We start from the raw sequence: 21,946 nt of genomic DNA on the forward strand, positions 1-21,946 counted from the left end.
CCTATTTGCAGGCTCAATGTGGCTTACGTGGAGGGGCATAATTGAACGAAAACGTCTATCTCCATGGGCATTTATCTCCGAGAACGGGTCCGTGAAGGGACGGACCGAACCGTATTTTTGAAAAAAAATAGACGTCCATGTTTTATTCGACAATTTGTGAGCTGGGCGTTTTTGTTTTTCAGTGATAATGGAAAATGAAAGCGCCCAGCTCAAAAACGAATAAATCCAAGGCATTTGTTCATGGGAGGGGCCAGGATTCGTAGTGCACTGGTCCCCCTCACATGCCAGGACACCAACCGGGCACCCTAGGGGGGACTTTTACAAAAACAAAAAAAAAGGTAAAAGAGCTCCCAGGTGCATAGCACCCTTCCCTTGTGTGTTGAGCCCCCCAAATCCCCCTCAAAACCCACTGCCCACAAGTCTACACCATTACTATAGCCCTAAGGGGTGAAGGGGGACACCTACATGTGGGTACAGTGGGTTTGGGGGGGTTGGACGACTAAGCATTAAGCAGCACAATTGTAACAGGTAGGGGGGGATGGGCCTGGGTCCACCTGCCTGAAGTCCACTGCACCCCCTAACAACTGCTCCAGGGACCTGCATACTGCTGCCAGGGAGGTGGGTATGACATTTGAGGGTGAAAATAAAAAGTTGTGAAACATCATTTTTTGTGGTGGGAGGGGGTTAGTGACCACTGGGGGAGTCAGGGGAGGTCATCCCCGATTCCCTCTGGGGGTAATCTGGTCATTTAGGGCACTTTTTGGGGCCTTATTCGTGAAAAAACAGGGTCCAGGAGAAGTGCCCTAAATTCTAGCTACAAACGCATACTTTTTTCCCATTATCGGCGAAAGGCGCCCATCTCTCCTCGGCCGATAACCACGCCCCAGTTCCACCTTCGCCACGCCTCCGACACACCCCCGTCAACTTTGTACGCTTCCGCGATGGAGTGCAGTTGAAAACGTCCAAAATCGGCTTTCCATTATACCGATTTATTCGTTTTTGTGAGATAAACGTCTATCTCCCGATTTGGGTCGAAATCTAGGCGTTTTTCTCTTTCAATTATAAGGTGGATAGACTTGTTATGGCATAGCCATTCCAGGCTAACAGATACAGTTGGTGATACAAAAAGAAGAATGATGAGAAAAAAGGTCTAAGTAGATAGTATAGAAAGATGACTATCAAAGCTGGGGTGGGTTAGCGATGTGGTGTAATTAAGCTATGGGTTTTCTGTATAGGCCTTGTTGAAGAGATACGTTTTCAGAGATTTACGAAAGTTAGCTGTCTTGTTGATTGTTTTCAAGTCGGTTGGTAGTGCATTCCACAGCTGCGTACTCATGTAGGAGAAGGTAGTCGCATGTATGAGCTTGTATTTTAGTCCTTTACAGCTGGGGAAGTGAAGGTTAAGGAATTTGCGGGATGATCTTTTGGCATTTCTGGGAGGTAGGTCCACGAGGTCTAGCATGTAGGCCAGGGCGTCTCCGTGGATGATTTTGTGTACCATCGTGCAGATCTTGAACGCGATACGTTCTTTAAGTGGGAGCCAGTGGCGTTTCTCTCTTAAGGGTTTTGCACTTTCATATTTTGTTTTTCCAAATATGAGTCTGGCGGTGGTATTTTGGGCTGTTTGGAGTTTCTTAATATTTTGTTCTTTGCAACCAGCGTACAGTGCGTTGCAATAGTCCAGGTGACTTAATACCATGGACTGTACCAAGTTGCGGAAGATGGATCTCGGGGAAAAAAGGTTTTACTCTTTTGAGTTTCCACATGGCATGGAACATCTTTTTCGTTGTATGACATTTCAGGCTGGCATAGAGGCTGGCAAATTTTTTTTTTTTTTTTGGGTGGGAAGGGGTTGGTGACCACTGGGGTAGTAAGGGGAGGTGATCCCCGATTCCCTCTGGTGGTCATCTGGTCAATTGGGGCACTTTTTTGAGGCTTGGTCCTAAAAATAAATGGATCAAGTGAAGCCGGCCAAATGCTCGTCCGAGCCGGCCTTCTTTTTTCCATTATCGGCTGAAGGCAGCCATGTCTTAACAACGCCCCCCGTCCTGCCTCCCATACCCTGCGGAAATCCCCCTTTAACTTTGGCCGGCTCTGCGACAGAAAGCAGATGGAGCCGGCCAAAATTGGCTTTCAATTATACCGATTTGGCCGGGTTCAGGAGATGGCCGGCCATCTCCCGATTTGTGTTGGAAGACGGCCAGCGATCTCCTTTGAAAATAAGCAGGATAGTAGCATAGTAGATGACAACAAAGAAAGACCATTACGGTCCATTCAGTCTGCCCAACAAGATAAACTCATATGTGCTACTTTGTATGTATACCTGACCTTGATTCGTCCCTGCCATTTTCAGGGCACAGACCATAGAAGTCAGCCCATAACTAATCCCGCCTCAAAACCACTTGCCACGCCTCCCAATCACCGGTGCTGCTACCCAATCTCTGATAAGCTTCTAAGGATCCATTCCTTCCTTTATGTTTATCCCCTGCATTTTTGAATTCCATTACCATTTTCATCTCCCCCTGTGGTTCATGTTCTATTTACTACTACTACTTATCATTTCTATAGTGCTACTAGACGTATGCAGCACTGTACACTTAAAAACTACAGTCCCTGCTCGACAGAGATTACAATCTAATTAGGACAGACAAACAGGACAAATAAGGGATAAGGGAATTAATTAAGGTAGGAATGCTACAACAGACATGGGTACTGAACAAGTGAATAGGAATTAGGAGTTAAAAGCCCTCTCTGTTTTCACCCATCCTTCCACTGGTAGAACCTTTAAGCTGAACTTTTCCAGTGATTGCAACACATATTTTGTTGTTTACTTCATCATATGTCCCTGTAAACTCCTTTACGTAGGAAAGACCAAAAGATTTCTATCTCAAGGGTCCATAAAGCTTTATACAAATCGAAAAGGCCCAAAGATTTAACTCTGCAATTAAAGTAGGAACAACATTTGAAGATGAATTTGGGCAAGTGGGATTTACCTTCTAATATTAAGGATATCCCAGGGTTGACCTCAAATGCTGGACATAGAGAATATATTTCCGAGTTCTTTATAGAGCATATTCCACACAGATACTGTTGTTCAGAACTTCTTGAGTATGTGCTCTATTTGTGCTTGAGTATTCTTAGCCTATTTGTGCTAAGTGACAAGTGGCTGATGATACTTTTTAATCACTCCTTTTGGGACTGTTTAGAAATTCAGCGTTTTTTGGTAATAGTGGAGAGGCTGAATGAATTATTTGTCGCACTTTTACTAAAGAAGTAAAAGATCTACCTCAGAGATGGTTTTCAAGGCTGATGATGCAGAGGAACTGAAAGAAATCTCGGTAACCCTGGAAGATGTAATGAGCCAGATCAACAAATTAAAAAGTAGTAAATCACCTGGACTCGAAGGTATACATCCCTAGGGTACTGAAAGAACTCAAATATGAAGCTGCAGATCTGTTAGTGATCTGTAATCTGTCGCCAAAATCATCCATAGTACCTACTACCACTACTTATCATTTCTATAGTGCTACTAGACATACGCAGCGCTGTACACTAGACATGAAGAGACAGTCCAGATCAACATAGCTTACAAACTAATTAGGACAGACAATCAGGACAAATAAGGAATAAGGGAATTACTAAGATGGGAATGATAAACATGGGTACTGAAAAAGTGAGTAAGGGTTAGGCGTTAAAAACAGCATCAAAAATGTGGGCTTTTAGACTAGATTTGAAGATGGCCAGAGATGGAGCTTGACGTATCAGCTCAGGAAGTCTATTCCAGGCATATGGTGTAGCAAGATAAAAAGAAGAGAGTCTGGAGTTAGCAGTGGAGGAGAAGGGTGCAGATAAGAGAGATTTACTCAGTGAATGGAGTTCCTAGGGAGGAGTGTAGGGAGAGATAAGAGTGGAGAGGTACTAAGGAGCTGCATAGTGAATGCACTTGTAAGTCAATAAGAGGAGATTGAGCTGTATGCGGAAATGGTCACTCCGAGAATTTTCAGGGTGTCTGAGACGGGAAGGGAAAAGTTTGGTGTGGTTATGGTGGTGAATTTACTTGTGTTATGTTGTGAGGTAAGTACAAGACATTGTGTTTTTTCTGCATTGAGTTTCAGCTGAAATGCATCTGCCCATGAATGCATAATGTTGAAGCTTTGGCTGATGTCTTTGGTGATTTCGTTTAGGTTGTGTTTGAACGGGATGTACAGTGGTGGAAATAAGTATTTGATCCCTTGCTGATTTTGTAAGTTTGCCCACTGACAAAGACATGAGCAGCCCATAATTGAAGGGTAGGTTATTGGTAACAGTGAGAGATAGCACATCACAAATTAAATCCGGAAAATCACATTGTGGAAAGTATATGAATTTATTTGCATTCTGCAGAGGGAAATAAGTATTTGATCCCCCACCAACCAGTAAGAGATCTGGCCCCTACAGACCAGGTAGATGCTCCAAATCAACTCGTTACCTGCATGACAGACAGCTGTCGGCAATGGTCACCTGTATGAAAGACACCTGTCCACAGACTCAGTGAATCAGTCAGACTCTAACCTCTACAAAATGGCCAACAGCAAGGAGCTGTCTAAGGATGTCAGGGACAAGATCATACACCTGCACAAGGCTGGAATGGGCTACAAAACCATCAGTAAGACGCTGGGCGAGAAGGAGACAACTGTTGGTTCCATAGTAAGAAAATGGAAGAAGTACAAAATGACTGTCAATCGACAAAGATCTGGGGCTCCACGCAAAATCTCACCTTGTGGGGTATCCTTGATCATGAGGAAGGTTAGAAATCAGCCTACAACTACAAGGGGGGAACTTGTCAATGATCTCAAGGCAGCTGGGACCACTGTCACCACGAAAACCATTGGTAACACATTACGACATAACGGATTGCAATCCTGCAGTGCCCGCAAGGTCCCCCTGCTCCGGAAGGCACATGTGACGGCCCGTCTGAAGTTTGCCAGTGAACACCTGGATGATGCCGAGAGTAATTGGGAGAAGGTGCTGTGGTCAGATGAGACAAAAATTGAGCTCTTTGGCATGAACTCAACTCGCCGTGTTTGGAGGAAGAGAAATGCTGCCTATGACCCAAAGAACACCGTCCCCACTGTCAAGCATGGAGGTGGAAATGTTATGTTTTGGGGGTGTTTCTCTGCTAAGGGCACAGGACTACTTCACCGCATCAATGGGAGAATGGATGGGGCCATGTACCGTACAATTCTGAGTGACAACCTCCTTCCCTCCGCCAGGGCCTTAAAAATGGGTCGTGGCTGGGTCTTCCAGCACGACAATGACCCAAAACATACAGCCAAGGCAACAAAGGAGTGGCTCAGGAAGAAGCACATTAGGGTCATGGAGTGGCCTAGCCAGTCACCAGACCTTAATCCCATTGAAAACTTATGGAGGGAGCTGAAGCTGCGAGTTGCCAAGCGACAGCCCAGAACTCTTAATGATTTAGAGATGATCTGCAAAGAGGAGTGGACCAAAATTCCTCCTGACATGTGTGCAAACCTCATCATCAACTACAGAAGACGTCTGACCGCTGTGCTTGCCAACAAGGGTTTTGCCACCAAGTATTAGGTCTTGTTTGCCAGAGGGATTAAATACTTATTTCCCTCTGCAGAATGCAAATAAATTCATATACTTTCCACAATGTGATTTTCCGGATTTAATTTGTGATGTGCTATCTCTCACTGTTACCAATAACCTACCCTTCAATTATGGGCTGCTCATGTCTTTGTCAGTGGGCAAACTTACAAAATCAGCAAGGGATCAAATACTTATTTCCACCACTGTATATCGTGACGTCGTCCGTGTACATGTAGGGATTGAGGTTCTGATTGGATAGTAGTTTGGCCAAGGGTGTCATCATTAGGTTGAAGAGGGTAGGCGAGAGGGGGGATCCTTGGAGGACTCCGCATTCAGGTATCCATGGGTTTGATGTTATAGAGCTAGATATCACTTGGTATGATCTTGTGGTCAAGAAGCCTTTAAACCAGCTAAGAACGTTACCTTCAATTCCGAAGTATTCTAGGAAGTATAGTAATATTCCGTGGTTAACCATGTCGAAAACACTGGACATGTCGAATTGTAAGAGAAGTATGTTGTTGCCAGTTGCAATTGTTTGTTTAAATTTAGTCATGAGAGTAGCTAGAACTGTTTCAGTGCTGTGATTAGATCGGAATTCCAATTGAGAGTCGTGGAGAATTGAGAGTTTGTTTAAGTAGTTAGTGAGCTGTTTGGTCACCGTGCCTTCCATTAGTTTGGTTATCAGCGGGATGGATGCTACCGGGCGATAGTTGGTTAAGTCACTTGTACTTTTCTTTGCATCTTTAGGTATTGGGGTAAGTAGAATGTTTCCTTTCTCCTTTGGGAAGAATCCATTTTGTAACATGTAGTTCAAATGCATTGTGAGGTCTGATGTGAGTTGTTGGGGGCGGATTTTATAAGATTATTAGGGCAAATGTCTAGTTTGCAGTGGGACTTTTGAGCGTTTGGGAGATGTTATCATCCAAGAGTGTGTCAAAGTTAGTCCATGTTCGGTCAGCTGGGTGTTCACCAGGGATTGGGTCTAAGCAATCAAGGAGTTTTACATAGTCGATAGTATTGAAAGGTAGCGTGAGACGTAGCTTTGCAATTTTCTCTTTGACGTATTTTGCAAGGTTGTCTGCTGATGGGGTGTCTATGCTGTTAGACGTGACTGGTGTAGTATTTAGTAGTTTGTTCACGAGTTGGAAAGGTTTATGTGTATCCTTGTAGTCTGGTCCAATTTTAGTTTTGTAGTATGATATTTTGGTTTGTCTAATAGTGTATTTGTATTTTCTTTGTAGTTGCTTCCAAGCGTTGAGTGTGGAGTCGTCTTTCTTTTTATTCCATGCTCGTTCTAACCTTCTAACTTGAGTTTTTAGTTTTTTCAGTTCTTCATTAAACAACGGTATTGAATTATTTCTATGTGAGGTCCTGAGTTGGAGTGGTGCAATGTTGTCTAGTATGCTTCTGCATCTATTTTAGAAGAAATTGGTCTGAATCTATTGGTGCTGTCCATTCTTTGTTATAGAATTGTTGCCAGAATGTTAACGGATCTATTTTGCCCCTTGTGGTATAGGTAAATCGCTCTTGTTTACAGTGTGAATCTTTTATACGCCATTGAAGGGATAGGTTTGCTTTGTAGTGGTCAGACCATGGAGTGGAGGAGTAGCCTAGTGGTTAGTGCAGTGGACTTTGATCCTGGGGAACTGAGTTCAATTCCCACTGTAGCTCCTTGTGACTCTGGGCAAGTCACTTAACCCTCCATTGCCCCTGATACAAAATAAGTACCTGAATATGAAAAAGGATCTGCTCTATATAAATTACAAAATCTTTATTAGTGAAAACAAATCAGAAGTACTGTTTGTTGCTGATGTTTTAGGTACCTCCCTATTATATATATATATCCCCTATTAGGATTAAAATTAAAATTCAATGCAAAGAAATGCAAAGTGATGCAGTTAGGGAGTAGAAATCCACAGGAGACATATGTGTTAAGCGGTGAGAGTCTGATAGGTACGGACGGGGAGAGGGATCTTGGGGTGATAGTATCTGAGGATCTGAAGGCGACGAAACAGTGTAACAAGGCGGTGGCCATAGCTAGAAGGTTGCTAGGCTGTATAGAGAGAGGTGTGACCTGCAGAAGAAAGGAGGTGTTGATGCCCCTGTATAAGTAGTTAGTGAGGCCCCACCTGGAGTATTGTGTTCAGTTTTGGAGGCCGTATCTTGCTAAGGATGTAAAAAGAATTGAGGCGGTGCAAAGAAAAGTTACGAGCATGGTATGGGATTTGCGTTACAAGACGTATGAGGAGAGACTTGCTGACCTGAACATTTATACCCTGGAGGAAAGGAGAAACAGGGGTGATATGATACAGACGTTCAAATATTTGAAAGGTATTAATCCACAAACTAACCTTTTCCGGAGATGGGAAGGTGGTAGAACTAGAGGGCATGAAATGAGATTGAAGGGGGGCAGACTCAAGAAAAATGTCAGGAAGTATTTTTTCACAGAGAGAGTGGTGGATGCTTGGAATGCCCTTCCACGGGAGATGGTGGAGATGAAAACGGTAACGGAGTTCAAACACGCGTGGGATAAACACAGAGGAATCCTGTTCAGAAGGAATGGATCCTCAAAATCTTAGCCGAGATTGGGTTGCAGAGCTGGTGGTGGGAGGCGGGACTGTTGGTTGGGAGGCGGGGGTAGTGCTAGGCAGACTTCTACGGTCTGTGCCCTGAAAATGACAGATACAAATCAAGGTAAGGTATACACAGAAAGTAGCACATATGAGTTTATCTTGTTGGGCAGACTGGATGGACCGTGCAGGTCTTTTTCTGCCGTCATCTACTATGTTACTATCAGGCTTATTTTCGAAAGTGATCGCCGGCCATCTTCCGACATAAATCAGGAGATGGCCAGCGATCTCGCAAAAGCGGCGAAATCGGTATAATTGAAAGTGGCGTTTTTGACACCATCACCGCTGTCCCATCGCTGCGTCGGCGAAAGTATAAGGGGACGTGTCGGCAGCGAAGCGAAGGCGGGACATGGGCAGACATGGGCATGGCTACCAGATGGCCAGCTTTTGTGGATAATGAAAGCGGCGTTCATCAGTATTTCACCAGGTTTACTTCTTCCTTTAATTTTCACGACCAAGCCTCAAAAAGGTGCCCCAGTTGACCAGATGACCACCGGAGGGAATGGGGGATGACCTCCCCATACTCCCCCAGTGGTCACCAACCCCCTCCCACACTAAAAAATAAAAATAAAACACTTTTTTGCCAGCCTCAAATGTCATACCCAGCTCCATGACAGCAGTATGCAGGTCCCTGGAGCAGTTTTTAATGGGTGCAGTGCACTTCAGACAGGCAGACCCAGGTCCATCCCCCCCCACCTGTTACACTTGTGGTGCTAAGTGTTGAGCCCTACAAACCCCCCAAACCCACTGTACCCACATGTAGGTGCCCCCCTTCGTCCATAAAGGCTATGGTAATGGTAATAGTAGTAGCTATGGACCTAGGAGCTATTTGTATATAATTTTTTAATTTTTAGAAGTGCCCCATAGGTTGGTGTCCTGGCATGTCAGGGGGACCAGTGGACTACAAATGCTGGCTCCTTGCACAACCAAATGCCTTGGATTTCACCGGGTTTGAAATTGCCGGCATTTTTTTTCCAGTACTAAGCATCATGCAAATAGGAACAACAAACATACTCTGAAATGTCTATATGTAAATGCTAGGAGTCTAAGAAATAAGATGGGAGAGTTGGAATATATTGCACTAAATGAAAAATTGGATATAATAGGCATTACTGAGACCTGATGGAAGGAGGATAACCAGTGGGACACTGTCATACCGTGGTACAAAGTATATCGTAGTGATAGGGTGGACCGGACTGGTGGAGGGGTAGCATTGTATATTAACGAGAGCCTTGACTCAGATAGATTACAAATTCAGCAGGACACAAATCACACCCTTGAATCATTGTGGGTTGAAATTCCATGTATAAAAGGGAAAAGGACGGTGATAGGAGTGTACTACCGTCCGCCTCGCCAGGATGAGCAGGTAGACGCAGAAATGATAAAAGAAATCAGAGACGTAAACAAAATGGGCAATGTGATAATAATGGGTGACTTCAATTATCCAAATATAGACTGGGTAAATGTAACATCGGGACACACTAGAGAGGTACAATTCCTTGATGAAATCAAGGACAGCTTTATGGAGCAGCTGGGGCAGGAGCCGACAAGAGAAGGAAAAATTCTAGACTTGGTCCTTAGTGAAGCACATGATCTGGTGAGGGACGTTATGGTACTGGGGCCGCTTGATAACAGTGATCATAATATGATCAGTTTTGATATCAACCTTGAAGTAACTATACACAGGAAGTCAAATACATTAGCGTTTATCTTTTAAAAAGGAGACTATGATAAAATGAGAAGAATGGTGGAAAAAAAACTTAGGGGGACAACTGAGAGGGTAAAAACTGTACAACAGGCATGGACGCTGTTCAAAAATACCATCCTGGAGGCCCAGGCCAAACATATTCCACAAATTAGAAAAGAAAGACGGAATTCCAAAAGACAGTTGGCCTGGTTGAAAAGTCAGCTGAAGGAAGCTATTAGGGCTAAAAGAAATGCCTTCAGAAAGTGGAAGAAGGAACCGTCTGAAAATAACAAGAAGCAGCATAAGGAATGTCAAAGCAAATGCAAGGCGCAGATAAAGAAGGCCAAGAGGGATTACGAAAAAAAAGATAGCATTAGAGGCAAAAAAGCATAGTAAAAAAATTTTCGGTATATTAAAAGCAGGAAGCCGGCAAAAGAATCGGTTGGGCCGCTGGATGACCGAGGGATAAAAGGGGTGATCAAGGAAGATAAAGACGTAGCAGAGAGATTTAATGAATTTTTTGCTTCGGTCTTCACCGAGGAAGATTTGGGTGGGATACCGGTGTCGGAAATGGTATTTCAAGCGGACGAGTCGGAGAAACTTACTGACTTCACGGTAAACCTGGAGGACGTAATGGGGCAGTTCAGCAAACTGAAGAGTAGCAAATCTCCTGGATGGTATTCATCCTAGAGTACTGATAGAACTGAAAAATGAGCTTGCAGAGCTACTGCTAGTGATATGCAATTTATCCTTAAAATCGAGCGTGGTGCCGGAAGAATGGAAGTTAGCCAATGTAACGCCCATTTTTAAAAAAGGTTCCAGGGGAGATCTGGGAAATTATAGACCGGTGAGTCTGACGTCGGTGCCGGGGAAAATGGTAGAGGCTATTATTAAAAACAAAATTACAGAGCACATCCGAGGACATGGATTACTGAGACCGAGTCAGCACGGCTTTTGTGTGGGGAATTCTTGTCTGACCAATTTACTTCAATTCTTTGAAGGAGTAAACAAACGTGGACAAAGGAGAGCTGGTTGATATTGTGTATCTGGATTTTCAAAAGGCGTTTGACAAGGTACCTCATGAAAGGCTACAGAGGAAATTCATGGGATAGGAGGACAAGTCCTATTGTGGATTAAAAACTGGTTGAAGGATAGGAGTGGGGTTAAATGGACAGTATTCACAATGGAGAAGGGTAGTTAGTGGGGTGCCTCAGGGGTCTGTGCTAGGACCGCTGCTTTTTAATATATTTATAAATGATTTAGAGATGGGAGTAACTAGCGAGGTAATTAAATTTGCTGATGACACAAAGTTACTCAAAGTCGTTAACTCGCAACAGGATTGTGAAAAATTACAGAAGGCCCTTACGAGACTGGGAGACTGGGCAGCTAAATGGCAGATGACGTTTAATGTGAACAAGTGCAAGGTGATGCATGTGGGAAAAAAGAACCCGAATTATAGTTACATCATGCAAGGTTCCACGTTAGGAGTTACGGACCAAGAAAGGGATCTGGGTGTCGTCGTCGATAATACACTGAAACCTTCTGCTCAGTGTGCTGCTGTGGCTCAGAAAGCAAATAGAATGTTGGGTATTATTAGGAAAGGTATGGAAAACAGGTGTGAGGATGTTATAATGCCGTTATATCGCTCCATGGTGCAACCGCACCTTGAGTATTGTGTTCAATTCTGGTCGCCACATCTCAAGAAAGATATAGCAGAATTGGAAAAGGTGCAGCGAAGGGCGACTAAAATGATAACGGGGATGGGACGACTTCCCTATGAAGAAAGACTAAGGAGGCTAGGGCTTTTCAGCTTGAAGAAGAGACGGCTGAGGGGAGACATGATAGAGGTATATAAAATAATGAATGGAGTGGAACAGGTGGATGTGAAACGTCTGTTCACGCTTTCCAAAAATGCTAGGACTAGGGGGCATGCAATGAAACTACAGTGTAGTAAATTTAAAACAAATTGGAGAAAATTTTTCTTCACCCAATGCATAATTAAACTCTGGAATTCGTTGCCGGAGAACGTGGTGAAGGCGGTTAGCTTGGCAGAGTTTAAAAAGGGGTTACACAGTTTCCTAAAGGACAAGTCCATAAACTGCTACTAAATGGACTTGGGAAAAATCCACAATTCTGGGAATAACATGTATAGAATGTTTGTAAGTTTGGGAAGCTTGCCAGGTGCCCTTGGCCTGGATTGGCCGCTGACGTGGACAGGATGCTGGGCTCGATGGACCCTTGGTCTTTTCCCAGTGTGGCATTATGTATGCACTTATGTACGTAGATTTTGATTGGGGTGTCCCTGCTGCGGGGTCGTCTGGAAGCAAAGAGGTCTTGGATTCCCTTCAGGAAGAACTGTTTCAGCAGTGGGTAACGGAAGTGACGCGGGATGGAGCCATTCTGGACCTGGTGCTTGTGAATGGAGAGAATATTTTTGACGTCAAGGTGGGAGACCATTTGGCATCTAGTGATCATCTAATGATGTGTTTCAACATTAAAACAGGGGCGAGGGCACATTCAAGATTGAGGGGTCCTGGATTTCAAAAGAACTAACTTTGCTGAGATGGGGACATTTCTCAAGGAACAGTTAGTAGGATGGGAACAGCTGAAGGATGTAGAACAGCAATGGACAAGACTGAAAGGAGCTATATTAAAGACAACTAACTTTTATGTTAGAAAATTACATAAAAGTAAGAGGAAAAGAAGGCCACACTGGTACTCAAACATAGTAGCGGAAAAGATAAGGGAACGGAGGTTAGCCTTCACACGTTGTACGACGACTCAGAAACATAAGGAAAGGCGAGAATATCTGTATACGCGAAGAGAAGCTGGAAAAGTTGTCAGGAAAGCAAAGCAATAAATGGAAGAAAAGATATGACCTTTTTCAGATATGTAAGTGACAGGAGGAACTGCCATAGCATTGTCATGCTCAAAGATAAGGGAGAGAAATATGTGAAAGATAAGGATAAAGCTGTGTTCACGGATGAAAGGCCGGGGGTAGGGCTTCAGAAAACAAAGGCTAAAGGGGATGGATGTATGGTAGACCAAGACTCATTTACGGAGGACTGTGTTCATGAGGAACTAGCTAAACTAAAAGTAGTCAGAGCTATGGGGACTGATAGGATACACCCGAGGGTGCTCAAGGAACTCAAAGAAGTTCTTGCGGCTCTGCTGACTGACCTCTTCAATGTTTCCTTAGAAACTGGAGTGATCCTGGAGGACTGGAGAAGAGTGAATGTGGTTCCTTTGCACAAGAGTGGAAGTAAGGAGGAGGTTGGGAATTACAGACCTGTCAGTCTGACCTCGGTGGTGAGTAAGCTAATGGAAATGCTACTAAAGCGGAGGATTGTGAGATTTCTCAAACTGAATGGAATGCAGGACCAGAGGCAGCATACTTCACTAGTGGCAGGTTATGTCAGACGAACCGTTGGATGTGGGAGGGGCGCTTGATGTGATGTACTTGGATTTCAGTAAAGCCTTTGACACAGTTCTGAACAGGCGACTCATAAATAAATTGAGTGCCCCCGGTATGGGACCTAGAGTAACTGATTGGGTTAAAAATTGGTTGAACGTACGGAGACAAAGGGTAGTGGTAAATGGAGCTTGCTCTGAAGAAAGGGATGTTGTCAGTAAAGTACCGCAGGGATCAGTCTTCGGGCCGGCTCTTTTTAATGTCTTTGTGAGCGATACTGCAGAAGGGTTGTCTGGTAAGGTTTGTCTCTTTGCAGATGGTACCAAACTCTGCAACAGGGTGAACACCCTAGAGGGCGTGAATGACATGAGGAAGGACCTAGCAAACCTGGAGGAATGGACCGATATTTGGCAACCAAGGCTTAATGCTAAAAAAATGCAGGGTCATGCATGTGGGCCGCAAGAATCTGAGGGAACACTACAGTATAGGGAATGAAGTGCTTCAGTGTATGAAGGAAGAGTGGGACTTGGGGGTGATTGTGTCTGATGACCTTAAAGCTTCCAAACAGGTAGAAAAAGCGAAGGTCAAAGCCAGAAGGATGCTTGGGTGCATAAAAAGAGGGATGACCATCAGGAAAAAGGAGGTGATAATGCCATTGTATAAGTCTTTGGTGAGGCTCCATTTAGAGTACTGTGTGCAGTTCTGGAGACTGCACCTATGAAAAGATATAATCAGGATGGAGTTGGGCCAGAGGGCAGCTACAAAATTAGTAAGCGATCTTGAACACAAAAAGTATAGGGACGGGCTTATGAACCTCAACATGTATATGCTGGAAGAGAGGAGGGAGAGAGGAGATATGATAGAAACGTTTAAATATCTCAAGGGCATTAATGTACAGAAAGTGAGCCTTTTTAAACTGAAGGAAGGCTTAGGAGTAATCTAAGAAAGTATTTTCACTGAAAGGGTGGTGGAGGTTGTGGAGTCAAGGACTGTTCCAGAATTTAAAAAGGCATGGGATAAGCATGTGGGATCGCTTAGGAACAGGAAGAGTTAGGGGTTACAGAGGATGGGCAGACTGGATGGGTCATATGGCCTTTATCTGCCGTCATATTTCTATGATTCTATCCATCCCACTGATGAAATCTGCTCAAAAAATAATTGGATATTTATCTATTCAGTTACCATAATGACTGTCGAGGACTGTGTCAGAATTTAAAAAGGCATGGGATAAGCATGTGGTATTGAGATGAAAAGAGGGAATAGGCTTAGGAGTAATCTAAAAGTATTATTTCACAGAAAAGGTCCTAGAAGTGTGGCATGGCCTCCTGGTGGAGGCTGTGGAGTTAAGGACTATGTCAGAATTTAAAAAGGCATGGGATAAGCATGTGGGATCGCTTAGGAAAAGGAAAAGTTAGGGGTTACAGAGGATGGGCAGACTGGATGGGCCATTTGGCCTTTATGTGTCGTCATGTTTCTATGTTTCTAGAACTAGCAGCAATGTTTCCGTACTATGTGACAATCTGAAGGCAAATTGTGACCAGAAACATGGGCTTTTAGCCTAGATTTGAATAAGTTTAGAGACGAAGCCTGATGTACCGACTCGGGAAGTCTATTCTAGGCATACAGAGAGATTGGCACTGAAAGGTACAACTGAAAAAGAGGAGAGAGAGGGGCATAGAGGGGAAATGCTGGAAGAGAGGGGCACAGAGAGAGAATGCTGGAAAAGAGGGGTACAGAAAGACAAAGCTGGAAAAGGGGGAAAAAAAGGGGCACAGGAAGAGGGAAGAGTAGGGTGCACCAAGAGGCAAAGCTGGAAAAGGGAAGAGAAAGGGGGGGGCAGAGGGGCAATGCTGGAAAATGGGTGATATGGAGGGGCACAATTGAACGGGGCCGGCCATCTATAAGAGCAGCCATCTCTAATGACGGCCCCGTAAAATGGCGTACCCGACTGTATTATCGAAACAAGATGGCCAGCCACCTTTCATTTCGATAATACAGTCGGGGCCGGCCAAATCTCAACATTTGGGCCACCCTTAGAGATAGCTGGCGATAGAGATGGCCGCCGTTGGTTTTTGCCGATAATGGAAACTAATGGTGGCCATCTCAAACCCGGCCAAATCCAAGCCATTTGGTCATGGGAGGAGCCAGCATTTGTAGTGCATTGATCCCCCTCACATGCCAGGACACCAACCGGGCACCCTAGGGGGCACTGCAGTGGAATTCACAAATTGATCCCAGGTGCATAGCTCCCTTACCTTGGGAGCTGAGCCCTCCCCCCCCCCCCAAAACTCACTCCCCACAACTGTACACCACTACCATAGCCCTAAGGGGTGAAGGGGGCACCTACATGTGGGTACAGTGGGTTTTGGGGGGTATGGTGTACAGCGCTGTGTATGCCTTGTAGCGCTATAGAAGTGTTAAGTAGTAGTAGTAGTTTGGAGGGCTCAACATTTACCAACATAGGTGTAACAGGTGGGGGGGGGGGGCCTAGGTCCACCTGCTTGAAGTGCACTGCACCCACTAAAAACTGCTCCAGGGACCTGCATACTGCTGTCATGGAGCTGGGTATGACATTTGAGGCTGGCATAGAGGCTGGCAAAAAAATGTGTTTAAATTTTTTTTGGGGGTGGGAGGGTGTTGGTGACCATTTGGGGGAGTATGGGGAGGTGATCCCCGATTCCCTCCGGTGATCATCTGGTCAGTTCGGGCACCTTTTCAAGGCTTGGTCGTGAACAAAAAGGGACCAAGTAAAGTCAGCCAAATGCTCGTCAGGGCCGGCCTTCTTTTTTCCATTATCGGCTGAGGCCGGCCATCTCTTAACCACGCCCCCGTCCCACCTTCGGTACACTGCCGACATGCCTCCTTGAACTTTGGCCAGCCCTGCAATGGAAAGCAGCTGAAGCCGGCCAAAATCGGCTTTTGATTATACCGATTTGGCCGGCATTAGGAGAAGGTCATCCATCTCCCGATTTGTGTCAGAAGATGGCCACCCTTCTCGTTCGAAAATAAGCAGGATAGGGGCATAGAGGTGCAATGCTGAAAAGGGAATTGATAGGGATGGAGGGGCAAAGCTGGAAAAGGCAAGATTGAGGGGCACAGAGACAACGCTGGAAAAGGGAAGAGATTGAGGGGCACAGAGTCAACGCTGGAAAAGGGGGATTGCTAGAGAAGTGAAGAGAGGGGGCATAGAGTGGGAACGCTGGAAAAGTGAAGAGAGGTGGCAGAAATGAACAATGCTGGAAAATGGGTGAGATGGGGCACAAAGGGGTAATGCTGCACAGGGAGGGGTTTGGGTGGTGGAAGACAAAGCTGGCAAAGAGTAGAAAGAGGGGCAAAGGTGGAAAAGTGAAGCAAGGGGGCTCAGAGGGGCAATGGTGGGAAATGGAAGAGAGGGGTACAGAGAGGCAAAACCTGGAAAGGAAGAGAGTGGGGCACAGAGGGGCAGCTTGAAAAGTTAAGAGAAGCACAGAGTGGCACTGCTGGAAATTGGAAGACACAGGAGCACAGAAGGACGTACTGGAAAAGGGAAGAGATAGAATAGTGGGAAATAGACTGGGAAAGGACAGAGAGAGACAGAGGGGTAAAGCTGGAAAAGGGAAGGGAGTGGGGCACAGAGGGGCAGTGGTGTAAAAGAGAAGAGTGGAGCACAGGGGGGTAATCCTGGAAAAAGAAAGAGGAGAGCACAGAGGGTCAAAGTTGAAAAAGGTAATAGATAGGGAGCACAGAGTTGCAAAGCTGGAAAAAGGAAGAAAGGAGAATGCTGCATGAGTGAATTATTGTGCTATTGTCTCCCAGTGCAAACAGATTCTGGCCTGGACAACTACAAATGTTATAATTTATACAAAAAATAACCCCTCTGATGCTCACCAGGAATAACATGAGTTACACATAATTCTGTGTGCCATTTAGACAAGGGCACCAGTGGATTTATATGATCTTTCTCACAGGGACATCTGTTTTCCTCTTCCAAAAGGCCACAGGTGGTGAAGTTCTTCAGCTCCTCTTTATTTTTCACAAGGGCCCTTGTTTTTCTCTCCCATAAACTACTGGTGTTACACCCACCTAGAATTCTCACAAGGAACCTTGTTCTCTTCTGGCACCATATCAACCCAACTTTTCTTTTCACCACTCAGATCCTGTGAGACTCTATGCTCTTACTTGGGTTTCTTCACTTACGTTTTGATAATTTGTCCCAACTCATATTTGTCCATCACCTCAGCAGGATGGTTATAATCCTTCTTGTCTCCCAGGGTTACACAACCAAATGGCATCACCACACGGGGGCGGGGGGCCTGTGTAAAAAAGAAGAAACTCACACTCAGTTTTCAGGACTACATTTTCAAAGACTTAGACAAGATCTATGGGTCTAATAATCAAAGGGTTTATGCTCCTTACTTTGAGAGTTATGCTCCAAAACTGGCCTATTTAAAAATTAACTAGGGGTGAGTGCCTAAATTTATACTCAGAGGGGTGGATACACAAGCATGATTTAAGCGGACTGCCACTTAACCAGGAAGTGTCAATGAATATTGGTTCTTTCTGCTGCAGTACTGTCCAGGAAGTGATGGGATAGTCTGGATGGAGTCAGGGAAGGTCCAGACGTTATGTGGGCACCAGCAATATCCAGTACCCATTCCCGTATGCCTAACTAGGTAAGTTGGACCATATAAATTGCAAGACCATATAAAGAGCAATTCTAATTTTGACTAGTTAGGTATGTAGGTATGACACAATGTTGGCCATACAGCATAACTTCTGGGCATCACTACAGACCCAGATATTCAATGCTGATGCCTGAATGTGACCTGGCATTGAATATCTGGACCTATTTTAGCCGGTGGAGGTCAGCATTTAGAAAAATGCTCACAGCTACTGCTGACTGGAAATTTTCACTAAACTCCTAAATTAAGGACATAAAAATATGAGTAACAACAAGGATGGATTTAGGGTGGGGGAAAAAGAGCTTAATACTGATGTTCAACAATAAAGCTCAAAAATTAGGCACATAAATCTAGGCAAATGAATGGCAGGCCAAAATTTATGAGAATAGCTGTCAAGTTCCTAAATTAAGACAATTTTTCAGCTGAAAATGAAGTCTCTTAAGTTTGACTGGAAATAAGCCACAAGGTTAGGAACCTAAAAGGAATATAAATTTAGGAGTTCAGCTCTTTTTGAAAATCAAGCCATATCCCCCTAATTCAATAGTATAGAAAAAAAAAAAATGAAGGCAGATCAGACCATATGGCCTATCTAGTCTGCCCATCTACTCTCCCTATCACTCCCTTAGAGATCCTATGTACCTGTCCCAAGCTCTCTTGAATTCAAGTACTGTTTTCATCTCCATCACTTCCACTGGGGTTCCACAAATTCACCACCCTTTCCATGGTGTGAGCAGAACATAAGCTCCTGGTAAAGTAAAATATTTCCTCCGGTTACTTCTGAGTCCATTCCTCATTCACCTTCATTCTATGCCCCCTTGTTCCAGAGCTTAATAGGCAAAATGGCGAACCCAAGTTATAGAATACCACCAGTTAGCTGCTAAAATTGGCAGTAACAATCCATAACTGGCTATAATTGGTGCTAATTGTTGCTAATTGGAACTAATTTACAGTTATGCACATCACAGCACTTAGTATTCTATACCTTAGCGCCCAAATTCTATAGCACGTAACTGCAAGGGGGTGTGGATGGGAGGGGCTTGGACATGTCAAAAGCATGGCTAGCACTAAGGTCAGAGAACACTATCAGTTATGCGCCTAACTTCTAGAAGGTAGCTGTGAATATTTACATCAGTCATTGAGCTAGTGTAAATGCTCGCACGTAACTATGGACGTACACAAGTATTCTATAAGGGCAATCACGCTCATAATTGTCAATATAGAATTCATGCTTAGCACTCAGGATCCCTGGTGCCTAACTTTGGGCAATCTGTAGAGAATTACTCCACATACCCCAGATTCGTTAAATGGTGCGTAAAATTGCACGCCATTCTGACATGCACATGTGACTACATTGGTTAACGAGCCAATTAGCACCAATAAGTGCTAACCAGTGTGTTTTTTCTAGCAAAAAAGGTGCCGGTATGCAAATGCTAGGCCACCCTTCAGGAGTGAGGTGATCACTGAGGGATCCACCCCATAATAGCCAGGCCCCCTGCAACCAGTCACAGAATCTATGACAAGACAGAATTGGTGTGTAGAGCCTGAGCTCTATCATTTAATGGGTCAATTTTAGCAGACAATGGAAAAGGTGCCGGTACTCAGTACCCGAAAATACTCCCTCAAAAAAAGCCCTGGTGCTAACAGTCAATTATAAGTGTTAATTGGCAACAATTTGGATTTGTGTGCGTATTTTGCTATGCATTATTCTAAAAAGATCTGTGCGCAAGTTTTTTTTAGGGGCCCTTTTACTATGGCGCGACAAAAAATGGCCTGTGCTAATGCAGGCACGTGTATTGGGCGCGCACAGGTCCACTTTTCAGCCTGCCTGCAAAAAGGCCTTTTTTTGCTGAAAAAGGATGTGCGGCAAAATAAAAATCAGCACGTGTCCATTTTGGGCCTGAGAACTTACCGCCACCCATTGACTTAGCAGTAAGGTCTCACGTGTTAACCAGGCATTAATCGTCAGTGCGTGTACACGGTAGAAAATAGAAATTATTTTCTGCCGCGTGTTCTGGACGTGCATCAAAATTAGAATTACTGCCCAGGGCACATGCTAGCTGGACGGTAGTTCTAATTTGACATGTGTTGTATGCATGTAGGCACCTATTCATCTTAGTAAAAGGGGTGTTTAGTTTGCATCTCAAAAGGGGGCATAGGCGGGTCAGTGGCATTCATTAAAGATGTGTGCTGTATTACTGAATACCGGGGTTCCGTGCCTAACTTATATGCCAGGATTTACACCAGGTGTCAGTTGGAGTAAATCCTCACACCTTAAATTTGGCGTGGAGATTGACTTTAAACACTATTCTATAAACAGCACGCAACTCAGAATGGCACAAAATGTGGATTTATTTTTTGGCATCCAAATTTGGGCACCATTTAGTGAATCTAGTCCTACGTGTATAAAATAAGGCATTACATCAGTAAATGTTCTGAAGCTGCATAATGGATTTTCAATTGCCTGAAGGCACACATGTACAAAAAGCTTTTCAAAAATGTATAGCTGCATTGACAAAAGGCTTCAGGTGGGGGGTTGGAGGAGGAAAATGTAATTCAGAGTCGGTTGGGTACATACATACCCACCTTCTCCTTTATTTTCTAATACTCCAGTTTATCTTGTCACTCAATTTAGATATCTAGGTATCATCTTGGACCAGGAATTTTGTTTCATTCCCCCAGATTTCTGCTTTAGCTCAATTGTGTTTCCTAACCCTCCGTCAATTCAAAGCTACTAGAACTTGGGGGGGGGGGGGGGGGTTATCCCAAAACACACTTCTCTTTGCTCTTTTGAAGACTTACTTATTTGGGGGCCCTTTTACAAAGCGGCAGTAAGCCCAACGCGGGCTTATTGCTCGCTAAAAGGGAAGTACCGCCCGGCTACCGAGCAGCCCAGCAGTAGTTTCCACCCCCAGCGCACACCATTTTCAGTGCTACAAAAATATTTTTATTGTTTTGTAGCACTGGTGTGTACCTGGCGGTAATCGGGTAGGAATAATGGGTGGCGGTAAATGCTCCCTCCTGAAATGGATGCGCGGCAATGGCTTCACTTGCCCCACATCAATTTCTTTTTAAAAAACCTGCCTTTTACCCGCTGTGCTAAAAGAGGGCCTCGGTGCACATCGAAAGCACATGCCAACATCAGCAAAGACCCCCTTTTGCCACAGCTTTCTAAAAAGGAGCAGGCCCCCACCAAATCTACTAGCTTTCTATATATTATCCCTTCCCTTTTTGTTTGTTGCATCTTTCCTGTTGATTATTGGTGTTCCTTTCTTAATTCTAATGTTAGCTACTATGTACATTACCTTGTCCCTGCGACAAAAGGCGATTAATTAAAATTTCAATAAATCAAAACAAAAATCAAAATCAAGTTTCAAAAGAATACATGTGAAGCTAATGCTCCTGCATTATTTGGAATAACTTAAAGTATGCATGCACATTTTATCTACATCCTTCTTTCTTAACTGTCATTATGAAGAGACTTTCTTCCCTCTCTCATTCATCCTTGCATTACCCTCTTGAACATGCACACTCTTTTCCCCCTTTCTCCATTGTTACATAGTAACTAAGTAAAAGTAACTAATTAATGGTCTTAAGTAAATGTTTTGTCACTTTTACTTGTAAAGAAGAACATTTGTTACTTTTGCCTTTACTTAGATACAGCTGATACTTGCAGTTAAAAGCAAAAAGTAAAAGTGGAAGCAAGACATAAAATGACGATTCCTCAGTAAGCCAGATAAAGCGGCAAAAACTGGAACAGAATTTTACTCATGCAAACCACATCGCACAAACAGTGGATCATCTAATCTTAAATTTTGCTGTTCAGGGAATATAGCCTATAAGAACAGAGCTTGTTGAACTAGTTACTGGTCTCCATGATGAGTTGGGTCACTGAAGTGGAGAAGAACTGAGACTGATTGCAATTCTTGGTGGACAGACATATCTCTACATAACGGACTGACGACTA

The 21,946-nt window shown here is 44.1% G+C and overlaps 1 protein-coding gene across 1 annotated transcript in view; it reads right to left on the reverse strand.

The window, feature by feature from the left end:
* Nucleotides 1-17,592, reverse strand: part of CAMKV (CaM kinase like vesicle associated) — a 148,852-nt gene extending 131,260 nt beyond the window's left edge. The window contains exon 1 of the mRNA XM_030206784.1: nt 17,498-17,592. Within this exon, the coding sequence (XP_030062644.1) occupies nt 17,498-17,592 (95 nt within the window). The remainder of the gene's footprint in view (nt 1-17,497) is intronic.
* Between the last annotated feature and the right edge of the window lie 4,354 nt (nt 17,593-21,946).

This window comes from Microcaecilia unicolor, chromosome 6 (genome assembly GCF_901765095.1).
Source record: "Microcaecilia unicolor chromosome 6, aMicUni1.1, whole genome shotgun sequence".
NCBI classification, from domain to species: domain Eukaryota; kingdom Metazoa; phylum Chordata; class Amphibia; order Gymnophiona; family Siphonopidae; genus Microcaecilia; species Microcaecilia unicolor.